Below are 13,141 nucleotides of genomic sequence, written 5' to 3'. Positions count from 1 at the left end.
TGTGTGTCGTATATTTAAAACTTGTATAGTTAATGATCTCAGTTATTATGCTCAGCAGATCTGGGTCTTGGTGAGAATGGAGAATGATGCTGGCTGCTTCGTCTGGAAAGAGGGAACTGGTAGTTTGTCAACACAGCAAAGGATGGGTAGTTGAGAGAGCTTGCAGAGGCTGTATTTATCAGTTAGGCTTTTTTCTCACTCACTGTAGTACCCGAGGCAGAAAATGAGTGTTGGAATTAGATCAAGAATTCTGACTTCAGTGGTTTTATCTTCACATGCTGCGTAATATGAATACTAACTGGCTAATGATATCTGGATGCATTCCAGGTCAATCTGTGATTAGTTTTAACTAACATCTCTCACTGGCAACCAAGCTGACAAGCGTTATTATCTTACGTAATAAAATAAATGCTTATGTCAGCATTTAGAACGTGTTGTTTCCATTGGTTTGCTACCAGCATGTTTAAATTTTAGGAAGAAATAAAAGCTTGGGAAAGCTGTGTCTTCAAAATTAAGGCTTAGTAGGAAACTTAAGATTGCGTATGCAAGGACTTGACTTTCCTTGACATTACAACTGTGCAAGATAGTATCTTAAAGTAGTACTAAAGGATTAAGTCTGAGTCCCCTCAAATTGAGACAACAAAGTTGCAACTTGCTAGTGAAAACTTCTAACCTTTGCTTGTTCAATAACCAGAATTCCTAAATTCCTGAGGTAGGGAGGTCTCTATTCCAATTCACTCCTCAGAGCAAGTTTTGGCTCGTCTGGGCTACTCAAGGTCTTGTCTATTGCATCTTTAATAGCTTTAAGGACAGAGCTGTCCAGGCAGCCTTTCTAGTGAATGATCCCCCCTCACTGGTGGTCAAACTTTTATTACTTTGTGTGAAGTCATCCTTGTGATTGCAGAACTTCCATGCCAACTGTTTGGTACAAGAAAACAAAAAGAAGGAGATTTTTTGTTCTGTAATATTTAAAAGGTTAGTGTAGCTTTATTTCTTCTGCATATTATTTATTCTGTGTTTTAAGTACCAAGAAAAAAAAACTTTGAATGATAATGCAAGGTCTGTATATGTAGATTCCTCTGAGCAAAGAAGCATAATGGCTAAGTTTTCAACTTTGAACACATACTGATTTTTGCTTTCTGCTATGAATTAGCTTCAGAATCATACAGTTTTGAATCCTCCTCTGAACATAAAAGGAATTAAAACCCAACAATTTTGTGCTTTATTTAATAGCTACTTTAAAAGAGATCAAGGAGCCAGAAGATGTTTCAGGAAAAATAAAGACATGAGAATTCTCAAAATAAACTTCCCTGACCATCATGTTGAAAACTTCATTGTGACTATTTTTGTAAGCTAGCATCTTTACTACAAAGCTGTGTTGAAAATGTGAATACAACTAACTTCTCCAGTTAATCAGTTTTTGATGATTTGTTGATTTTAAAGTGCTTCTAGTTACTACACAATAGGAGGTTTCGAACTTGGAGGTTGGAAAGGTAAGAGAGTTTAGTAGGTTGCTTTGCCAGTAAAGTGTGAGATTATATTTAAAAAAAACCTGTTTTCAGAAAAGGTTAAGAGTAATTGCTGATAAGATAACATTAGTTTTTCAGATGGTAAACCTTACCCCCCCCCCCCCAGTGAACATATAAAAAGTATCATAAAGCTTGTAATGGCAGAGGTCATTATTAAGGCATTACAAAATAGTCTTTGTTTGCCCTGGCTGATTTCTATTTCATTTAAAACCAGATTAAAGTTTATTACTACTTTAGTTTAATCTGAAATGTCTAATTGATAGATGAAAAAAAAATTCCTTTCTCACAGTCTGTGAAGAGCTGTGCTCGTAGTTCTCGGGTAGATGCTTTAGTAGGGGTAAGCATCAAGATTTAGGGCCAGGCATAGTGGCGTATCTAATCCCAGTTTGGGCCCTGGCTTTCGTAGAGTTCAATTAATTGTTTTTCTAAGATCTTCTTTGATCTATCACAAAGTACGTACAGATGCACCGAAGGAGAGGAAACTTGGGAAGGGATGCCAGTACATCAGCTAAATAACAAGGTTAGTAGGACAGCTGGTGCCTAGTTTATAGCTGTTGTTTAGTTGGTGTTTTGGGTATTTGTGTGTCCATCTGCCTCTGTTCCCCCTGCCTCTCCAGACTGGGCATTATATTCTGCTTCTGCCTGAATAGTGGGTTCAGGTGCATGGTGTGATGACAGCATTTCCTGATAACAGGGTTCTGTGACATCACATGTTTAGTGGTTTGGAGGCACCGTATTTCCAGTACAAAGGACAAATCAGAGACTGCCTATAATTATATGGCTTGCAATCCTGTGCTTCCTTTTTAAGTACCATCGATACAGTAAGGAGTAATAAATGAAATGCTACATTTGGTGATGCTTATATAAAACATGGGAAGTTTCCTTACTTATGTCTTCTCTGAATTTGCTTTTGCTACCATTGTCCAAAAATTCTGATGTAAAAGAGAACAGTTGCTGTTGTCAAAAACTAGAAATAGTGATCACCTATGAAAGCAGCTTGAGGCATTTAGGGAAGGTCTAACAGGACAGTCTGATGAGCACCCTTAATCCCTAAGGAATGTGCCAGTGTGTTCAACAGAGAGGCAAAACAGTCTAGGCAAGGATGGATACAAGTCTGCATGATCTAGGACCAGTAATAAAAAATACAAATGAGTGAATGGAGCAACTGCAAGTCAGTCTTGCAGCATGCACTCGTACCATGAGAAAATTCTTTGCAGAAGGATCTTTACGTAGTATTTAATTCTTTACTAACATCCTAAATTGTTATTCTGGCTTCTACTTCTGGTGAAGTATTTTAGTCAGGGACTTTACATCTGTAGTTTTGAGGTCACAATTTCTGTGCAACATGCAAAGTTAAGACATCACGCACGCAAGACAAAGTTGCCCAACACTGTACTTTTCTGGAAGTTTTTCTGTGATTCCTGGAGTTGACTTTTTTGTGATGTAGGGAGAATGAATTTTATGCTTGTGGACTGCATAATCTTTTAGAGGGGAATTTATCTAAACAAAACTGCCTTTTTTTTCAGCATTGCTTTCTCAAGGAATAGTACACAAATACTTGCTATTTGTATCTATGTATATTATACGAAAACCTGAAATTGTTATGATCTGTTTTGGAGATGGACTACTTCATTGTGTATGAAATGGTAAAGCGGCGATCACCAGAATTCTGATGTGATACTAGTATTTATTGAAGGGTCTTAGTTGCTGAGATAGATTGGAATTAATTACATAGATACTTTAAAAAATTTTGCTCATTGGTATTTACTCCTTGCCAGCAGTAATTCAATGTCAATGGTATGTAATGCTGGTGTAAAATTATTTTTTGGGTTTAAAATAACCCTATATTGTGAACTTTTCATTTATTTTCATCTCATTAATTTTTGGCAAAACGTGTTTTTTCACATGTCAAAACAGGTATGCATTGCATATGCATCAGTGGACAAAAAGTCGCAATATTATAAATGCACTTCCTGTTTTTTTTCTGTAACTGAAAGGAAGATTTTGTTATAATTTAAAATTGTTTTCCCAGTCACAAGTTTAAATTCTTCTGCATTTGTTCTTTAGCAGATACTAAAGCTGGAGGTGAACAGTGTGGTAAACTTTCTGGCAGACAACCATGCACTGTTAAAAAATGAACACATGTAACCTCTATCCCCAAACAGGATAAGAAATTACACTCAAAATGTGTAATTTCTTGTATGTTTGATGGAACCAATAACTGATTTGCATAGCTAAACACGTGAAATTCGAACTATGTATAGCATGTCAACTAATATAACAAACATCAACTACATAAAATATCCACTAGTTTTATCATGAAGGCACTTTTATTTAAAAGCAAAGCAGCATTGAACATAAGATACTGGGCCAGGTCCTTATTTGTGACTGTTCATTCTGTATGTGTAAAGGAATCAAAAGTCATCTGTACCTCATGAAAGCCTGAGAAAAATGAAAATAAGAAAAAAAGTACACCTCACCATGCCTTCTGCCATCCAGGGTGGATCGCAAAATGAAATCTTAACAGGTTGTTGCTGCAAACATTTTTGTAATTACCACAGTTACTTTAGGATGTATAAACCCAATTATAACAGTTACAGCTAGAGTACTTAAAAAATTCAAGAGGTGTATAGCTAGAGAGGTAATATATTGGCAAAGTAAGGACAAAACAATGTTCATAACTGCTTGAAAGCTTAGTGCAGTTTTTGGACACTTCATCATGTAAGTTTAAGCAAATGTGATTACATTTATAATATAACATCTATGCAGATATAATACAGGCATCTATTTAAATATTTCATTTTCTAGCTACTGAAATTGCCCACTTTCAGTGGATTTTTTTCCATTTTTTGAAACCGGTCATTTGTTGTCTGGCACTCTAAAATCAGCACTGATTCTTGCTCCTGCTGGAATTCTAAATATATAGCCCCAGTGAAATTTTAGATCCAACATACAAAAAAAAGCCTTTAGGTGAAGGGTTTTTTTCCCCCTTAATAAAAAACCCCTCTTAGAACAGCTTTGTTATCTCACTTCCTTAGTAGCATCAAATTCATCCTCCTCATCATCCTCTTCATCATCTTCATCTTCCTCCTCGTCCTCTTCTTCATCTTTTCTTAGCATTCTGCGGGAAATCTGATAAAAACCCAACAAAAGGACATCAACTGTTTGTTTTCTGCAAACAAAAAATAATTTTCCATTGGCATTTTCAGCCTAAATGTTTGCATGGTTATCATTTCGGGGAGGGGATAAGTTGTTTATTTAATAACTGTTCATAACATGCACGCCAATGGAAAGATACATGACACAGAATAAAAATACTGTAATGGTTTTTAAAAGCTAAAAATATTCATGTAGTCCTTCAGAACTATTATAGGATAAGGAAAATGGTATTTTTTACCAATTTAATGCTAAAAATCAAATCAACAAGATGCAAATCAGTTTTTTCCTGGGTTGGCTGCTGAAGCAGCAGGGTGAAGAGGAGTATTAGGCCTTGAAGACATCAGACCTCGTCAGTTAAAAGCTCAAAAGGATGCTGCTCTAAGCTTTTTACCTTTTTTCCCAAGAATTAATTAGACAAACTTAAGAGTCTTGATTCATAGATGAACTTCTTTCCCTGCCCATCAGTGCTTGCTTTTAGAGTGACTCCTCCTTTTGGTTCATCAAACATTAAAAACAAGTGCCAGCTGCCACACTCATCTCATTTGACAGATTCTGCAGTCTGTACTTTTTTTTAATGAGGGCTCAGTCTAATTCCTATTGAAGACAGATTCTTCACAGACAATGCAAAATTTAAATTTAAAGAAGGATACATGTTTTTTTTTTCCTTTCCCCATAAGAAAGAGAGCATTGAAGACAGTTATCCAAGTAATCTGGAATGCTTTTGAAAATTCCAGGTTCAGTAATTCTCTAAGGGCATCTGAAGCTCTAATTTTGGTTATATTTTCTGTGTCTTCTCACATACAGTGATATAATAAAAACTTCTGCACTGAAGACAGAGCTTGCCTTTTCTTTTAAGCAGCCCCCTATTTTAAAGGTCCTTTAAACGCTCATTTTTAAATTGACTTCTGATGTATTGTAATTCATTCAGCCATGTATGTAATGTAAATTTTTTGTGTGTGCATAAAGCAAACTGTAGTCATTGAACTTCTGAAAGAAGAAAAATACTTAAGTCTTGTTCATGCTCACCAAGTATGTAATTTAGCTCAAAGCAAATAGTTGCTTACAAATTCCTGAGCATAGCAGAAAATGGAGTTAATCATTGGGTGAAGCTGGCTTAACCTGAGCTGAAATGTCTAAAGCAGCAGTCTCTCATTGAATGAAAGAAGAAAAAGACAATGCCAGTGATTTGTAATTGGAGTTTAAGGAACTCCAATTGCTTAATGCTGCAGGAATTGAGGAATGCTGCAGATTGAGCCTGTTAAGGTGAAATGAATTTCACTGGGACAGACTAATTTTCTAAGTTTTTTTCCTAATTCAGAGCATCTGAAATTCTTCAGCAGAACTTGCATCATATTTCTGAATAACAGCTCCCCCCTTTCCTGAAACAGGAACTGTTTTGGCTTTATGGCTTTTTTCTGCTCACTACTCAAATACCTCTGACCATGCAGCAATTAACTAAATAGTATATTAAATATTATCACTGGTGGTGCTAAGATGGCTATCCCTAAGAACCAAACTGTATCAGGGAAGGAAGGTGAGAAAAGAAATTATGCAGTTTAAATCCAAGTTATTGTGCCAAAGAACTAAAACATACCAGTATTGAAATTTAATTTTTCAGAACTTAATGCAAAAAAAGAATATGATAATTTTTTGACCATACATAATTTTATGTAAAAATTAATTTTATGAGTTGCATGCAGGTGATGACAGTCCTTGCTTAAGCAGTTCAGCTCCATCTTTCACTGCAGAAACATGGCAATTCTGTCCACATCTTAGTGCTGGAACATTTGGATGCAGACATTTTCAATAATGGTTAAAATTACACTTTGCTGTCCTACAGAGTGTCAGTACAAAAGTTTGTTATATTTAATGCATGTAGATAAAACTTGTGTAGTTAAATTTGATTTAAAATATCTGGAAAAGGTCCTTCTGTTTTGCTACAGTTCTAAAGTATAAGCTCTACCAACCTGAACTGGTAAACCAAAATTTTGAGGATGAATTGCCAAGTGAAGCATTGTAAAATGAAGGACATAGCTCTTTGTGAGAAAATGAGTCAAGCTCAAGGAGTACTTTAGATTTTTAACATACAGATAATACAGAAAGTTAGTCCACAGAGGCAGAAATAAATTCAAGGATGGTATGTGTTAAATCCTTTGAAAAGACCTGAATTGTGTTACTGGCACACTTTATTCCATCTGGTATGCAGTGACTTCCTACACTGTCCCCCACCTACAGGTTAGTGTTTGTATGTGTCTGTCCTCCCCTGCCCCACAGACTTGGGCCGTGTGACTCTCTGAACTGCTTCCCACATCATTTATACTGCTTTACACTGGAAATTGCAAAGTACTACATTACAGACAGTGCAGGATTACTGTGCAGCAGGAAACTAGATGTGTCAAAAATTTCAGAGTGAAAGATGCACAGAAAAGATAAAACAAGTCACCTGCAGGTTTTTCTGAATACGGCTTTTTTTTTTTCTCAAGATATGTTTGGTGTTCCAAAGATTAGCCCTTATGTAATTCAGCACCATGCTATTTACAGAATCAGAAAGGGCTGCCCTTTCTTCACTGCCTTATGGTGACTGCATTAGTTGGGTGTTCCACCCCTTTCTTCGGCCATATGATCCTCCTCTGCAGAGAGATCCACACTGCACAGCCAAGTAAGATGACCTTATTTTGAATTGCACTGCACTTTCCCTCTAGGTCTAGATGACCTCCTGTTGTTTTCAGGTAAGTTAAGAGGTTATAAGAACACTAACACCCAAAGTTATAATTAAGAGCAGTCTAGTAAATGAGAAAGGTTAACCTGCAAGTTAGAATGGAATTCCACTCCACCTCTGGGAGGAATCACAGTGTACACACACTCAGTTTTCTCGTTTTGTGTTTTTTCTCATATTTTCTGAAGTAGCTTGAATATGAAATTAAGTGATAGAGAGGACTGCAAGTTATTCAGTCAAGGTAGTACTTCATGCACTGAATCACTAGGTTGTATCTCTTCAGATGACAAAATTCATACTTTCAACAGAACAGCTCAACTGGAATAACTGATCCATTCTGTGTTGAGAGCAGAGAAGGGGTAAAGTGTGTATGAAGTCAAGAAAAATTTTCCTTACTACAATATCAATGCATGAGTCTATTCAAAGAAGAAAGGTAAGATACATGCATTTTAAATGTGGCTTTGTCTGTAACTGAAACACTGGTAAGAATCATTGCAGTTACAGAATTACAGTTGCAGTGAATTAAAAATAATTTAGCCATTTTGCAATGTCAGCAAGTTTACTGCTGTAAACAAGTGGCAAAGATATTTGCAAGGTAGCTGGTCCCTAAAAGAGTGGCACTGTCTTCAACTGTTTCAGTCATTTTTACCATCCTTTTCCTCACCTGCTGTGAATTTTCAGAGTATAAAAGGAGAGGACTGTAGGTCATGAGTTTGCTCTGCTGCTAGAAGGTATCACTAGTCTGAATTAGAATCTGGTAGAGAGGCCACACTAGAATCTGAATACTAAAAGTATGCAAATATTTAAAGAATGTCACTACTCTCTCAAATAATCTCCTAGATCTCTTCTCTGCAAGATGCCACAGTCAGTTGATGGAACACCAAGTATTGCTGGAAATGGCATTTGTCAAAATTAAGCAACACAGCTTTAAAAGCTGAGGGGTTTTCCCCTTCAATGATAAAGCTGCATTAACAAGAGTCTATTATGATATTTATGCCATTGAAAGTTTCTTTACATTTCTGATGGTCCTGAATTGAGTGAAGACAGTGGATCCATGTGCATTAGCTAAAAGATTATCTTAAGTAGATCTTTAATATACTGATTTAGTATGTAATTTTTTTCTTACCTGTGCTGTTCTCACTGAAGATTTTGAGGAGCCAGTTCTTTGCAAGGGGGACTTGGAATTTGCACGAACTATGTCTAAGCGAGACTGGTAGTCTGGTGGATAAAGTGAGCTCCGAAAAACCTGATCAAATGGAGAAAGCTGTCACTTAGGTGCTTGCAAGCCAAGAATTACCAAGACTGAAGTTTGCAGAAATGCAGCATTGGAGAATGAAACTTGATCTAGAGATGTGCATTGACTGTAGTTTGGACTGATCACTTGTCGCTGAAAAAATGTCCTTGCTTAACCTGAGACATATCAACGTACTTATGTGGTCAAGTAAACATTCTTCAGAGCTTTGGGGGCATTTACACAGGGAAAACTGCAATGGTTTCCCACCAACATATGTAGCTGAGTTTAAGGCTAAGCTAGAAGTGTGAACCCCAGCAACTCCTTCAGGCTCTCCATTTCTTGCAAAGATGAACTCAATCCCTTCACAAGCAAATCCCTACTGTCAGACACAACTGCATCAAAAATGTTATTGAATTGTACAGAAGATGTACAACTTAAGAAAAATTCGGGAAACCTCTTAGAATACAGAGGAGACCATGACATCTATTATATTTTCAAGTTATTTCAATAACCAATACAGCTATTTGTGCAAGACTTTAAGTCAAGAAGATGGTATATTATGATCAGTATTTTTATGAAAAGTAAATAATTGTCCAATTAACAGAAAATTTAAAATGAGATTAAAAATTTGGTTGTGAAAGACAAAGTACTAACTTTAAGGAGATTTTTGAATTGGTGTCATGTGACATTATAATTGTGAAACTAAAATAGTACAAAATTGCCATGACATAGTTTAAATGAAGTAAAATTACCAAGTAGTCTCAAATATGACTGTCACTGAAGACTCATGTTTTTTTAAGTCTTGTGCTAACTTGGTTCTGAGCTATGTCATAGACAGAATAAAATTATGACTGGTAGGATATACAAAAAAAGACTGAAAATGATCCAACTTTTTTGACAAACCAAACATACATACACAACACACACTTCCATGGTATTAAGTTTAAAGACCCAACATCTAGAAGAACTGCAAGAATGAATAAAGGACTGAAAAGCCTATCTTGGGAAAGAGAGACTATAATTCAGAAAGAAAGGAAGGGATGACTTGAAGCTGGTTACCGCCACAAGGCAAAAAACCCACTGTAGTAAGTAACAAATGTCTCTTAATTCTAGAACAGCCTAATAAAAATGATTAAAAGATGAAAACAAACAAACAAACAAAATTCAGGTTAGAGGGAGATCTTTAATATAGTAGTTAGTCTTTACATCATCTTATCACAGCAGTCTAAGATTTTTTTCTATGTGCATCTTTAGAGCAAGACTCACTGCAGAAGTGTTCTTTAAAAACTGTTTTATGTTTACCTGAGCTTGGAGTGGCAGGTAATTTTGTGAGTGTCTTTTCTGTGTTTTGTGGGAAAGATTAGATTGCCACTGCAGTTGCTCTCTGTGTTCTCTGAGATTACAAACCTGCATGCCCTTGCTGAAGAAATGCAAAAAAAATGAGCTTGGTATACATGAGTTTCTTCTGGGAACCTAAGTATTTGTTGCATTTTTCTGTGTGGGACATGTGTAGCCCAATTGTGAAAATTGTTTTTATATAGGAAGTAAACAGAAAAGCAAATCTCAATCACTCTTACCTCCAAATCTTCATTTTCATCAATATTTTGGATATTCTGATAGGCAGCAGTATATATCTCTAAAGCTTTCCCATGGAACAACATTTCAATAGTTATAAATTCAGAAAATATGTTCTGAAAGCAAATGAAAAGAAAGGTTTTCTTAATGCAGTATATTTGCCCTTCAAAAAATTACTGTATTCTGTGTTTGGTATTTATATGATATAAATAACTGCATGATACTTAGTACTTGTAAATAGTCAGATTGAATGAATCTAAATGAACTTTAGACATTAAACATAAATTCTGGCTGGGCTATCACTTATGCAGTTATTATTTAATAAAAAATTCTGAATAAATACTTCAAAAGTAAAGAGGAAATGTATTAGGAATAACATGTCTTACTGAAAAGCCACTTGATAATCTCCAATATGTATTCCCAAGATATTGTCAGTCAGAAGTTTTGCTGTTTTGAAGTTTTGCTCTTTTATAGCCAGTTGAGGATAAGTTATCTGTAGATTCTATCTATAATTTACAAATCTGTGAAATATTCATGAATACCACAAGATTTGCATTTCAGTGAATACCAGAATGTTGCTAATCTTGCCCCCAACTAACTATAATGATTTTATTATGCAAGATGAAATGTGAGCACACATACTTTGATGTCCCTTATCTTCTGTTTCTCAAAATTATCAATGGTTTCCTCTAAGTGCCGAGTTGTTCGAGTAGCATCCATTGTTGCTCTCTGCAGTTCATTTTCAGCCTGGTAAAGTAACACAAAGGTGAAATTAGTCTTGCATTTGATACAAAGCTATTTGCTATAATTGCCATTACTTAAGTCTGAGTTTGCAAGACAATACATATCTGTGTTACAGTATTTAAATCTGCAGCGTGATGAATACAAAGATGCCTTCTACACTGTTGTGACTTTCATGTGAAACATGAAGAATGATCAGCTGCAGCCAGTCAGGAAAGTCCCTCTGCTTTGATTCATTATCTGTAATAATCATGGGATAGTTTTATTGAGCCAGTCCTGACATCCCACTGATAGCACAGTGAAAGGGGTTTAGGTACTTAACCCAGCGCAGGCCAGAGTGGTGGTAGAGGAGGAAAGATCACCCCTTGTTTTCTACTGCAGATCAACCTGGTGGGTCCAGAAAGATTCTTTTCCAGTATAGTGTGCTGAACCTCATCTTAGTATGTTTTTACAAATTATTTAAATAGACGATTATAGCAGCAGCTGGAACTAATGTACTTATCATGTAAATATCTCAATCTTGCAGGCTAGTTATTGTAATTTTTAGATTCAAATGCATTTCAGGTATTTTATGCTTTTAATATTTTTGTATTACTAAAATGTCTGATAAAAAACATCTTCAACGGGGCACTGGGAAGGGGACACGTCAACCATTTTTAACACATACATACACACACAGTTTTTCTTATTTTGTTACTACAAAAAACATTTTAAATAGCTATTTTAATTAGATATATTTATAAACTTTATAGAAAGTTCACTACCATTTAATGAAAGATGCTGAAACTATTCTGATTAAGTCAAGTCTGAGAACTGTGTAGTATTACAAATTAACAACGTAAGAGCTTACACTTGCAATCTACAAGATTTGGCTCTAAACTTCAGTTATTTTCTACACATTATTTGTCAAACATCATACAGTAGTGATACTTACAGGCTCAGTCAGTAAGTATCATCACACATCTATTTTGTCATGAGATTTTAAAGTAGTATATGGATCAAGTACTGTATCCTGTGATCAAGTTGTAAGGTTCTTCCCTTTTCTACAAAACTGCAACTTGAGAGGATTTTTTTTTAATGGAAAAAGACACCAAAGGTCCAGTTCCTGTGATCTAGCTTTTAGTGTTACATATATGGAAACCTAAGGAATAAGGCATGCTCTATTCACTTCTTTGATTGTAATCTGCTAACCTTATTTTACAGTATTAGCAATTTGAAGCAATCTCCTTTCAAAAACAGCCTAAAACCATAGACACAATTCTGCCATTACAGGGCAAACAAAATTGATAATGATCTTTAGTAGTACATAAGGTCACATGTTCATCTCTCTTTCTTGATTTTGTCCAAACCACTGGAGGGAAGAAAAGACATTTTGTGTATTTTCAATTACTTCAATCAGTCAGTCTGTAAGCTGATGGCAGCTATTATGCATATGCAGCCCTTACACATACAAATACAGGATGTTATTACTATGGTAATCAAATACACCTCCTCAATAAATCTTGGTTTGGACATAATTTGTGCACGTATGCTTTGGCAGAGGAATTCTGGTTGTTTTAGAGTGAAGTGTCCCAAGTCGCAGAGCCTGCATAGTTTGGACAACAGCAGTTTGGTATTTTCTGAACACTCACCTGTGACTGGAAATATTAGTAAAGGAAAAATGGCAATGTAACAATCAACATTCATGGACATGTTCATTTTCACTTCTACTTTTAATATACTGTGAACTATTTATCTTAGTTGTTTCAAAACATCTGTATATTTAGTACTATTATTATGTTGTCTGAAGCCTCTGGCTGTAAGATGTAAAATCTGTTAGAGCTTTGCTAGAATTCAAGTATCCAGGCCAAAACATTTCAGAACAGCTGTCTGTTTTGGACTGAGAGCTTGGTTATTTATTTTTAAAAGAATAAAATAAAAAGCAGGCAATCTATAGTTTAGCAGACTTCTTCAGGAAAAAAAAAATCTATTTTGATTTACGGAAGTGTATTTTTAAGAATCTGGTAATTATTTCCTTTCAAAGCTGTGCTAACACATAATTTGTAAGATGGAAGTACAGATTCTTTGCTATCTGTGGCCAAAGTTGTTCACTGCTGCAACATCACAGTTGCTCAAGAATAAGAGAACCTCTGCAGGAGCCCAGCTGCTCTGCTCTAATGTGGTAAAGCCTCTCTCAGACCTGAAAGC

At 35.6% G+C, this 13,141-nt stretch overlaps 1 protein-coding gene across 1 annotated transcript in view; it reads right to left on the bottom strand.

Moving 5' to 3' along the window:
- Positions 1 to 3,837: 3,837 nt before the first annotated feature.
- Positions 3,838 to 13,141, bottom strand: part of FAM92A (family with sequence similarity 92 member A) — a 21,086-nt gene continuing 11,782 nt past the window's right edge. The window contains exons 7-11 of the mRNA XM_031058506.1: positions 12,586 to 12,591; positions 10,856 to 10,960; positions 10,216 to 10,329; positions 8,531 to 8,650; positions 3,838 to 4,661 (exon numbers count right to left, since the gene is read on the bottom strand). Coding sequence (XP_030914366.1) covers positions 4,551 to 4,661; positions 8,531 to 8,650; positions 10,216 to 10,329; positions 10,856 to 10,960; positions 12,586 to 12,591 — 456 coding nt within the window. The 3' untranslated portion in view covers positions 3,838 to 4,550. The remainder of the gene's footprint in view (positions 4,662 to 8,530; positions 8,651 to 10,215; positions 10,330 to 10,855; positions 10,961 to 12,585; positions 12,592 to 13,141) is intronic.

Source organism: Geospiza fortis, unplaced genomic scaffold (assembly GCF_000277835.1).
Source record: "Geospiza fortis unplaced genomic scaffold, GeoFor_1.0 scaffold7, whole genome shotgun sequence".
In the NCBI taxonomy this organism is placed as follows: domain Eukaryota; kingdom Metazoa; phylum Chordata; class Aves; order Passeriformes; family Thraupidae; genus Geospiza; species Geospiza fortis.
The sequence above is the reverse complement of the archived record's forward strand: the minus strand, read 5'-3'. Positions and strand labels throughout refer to the sequence as shown.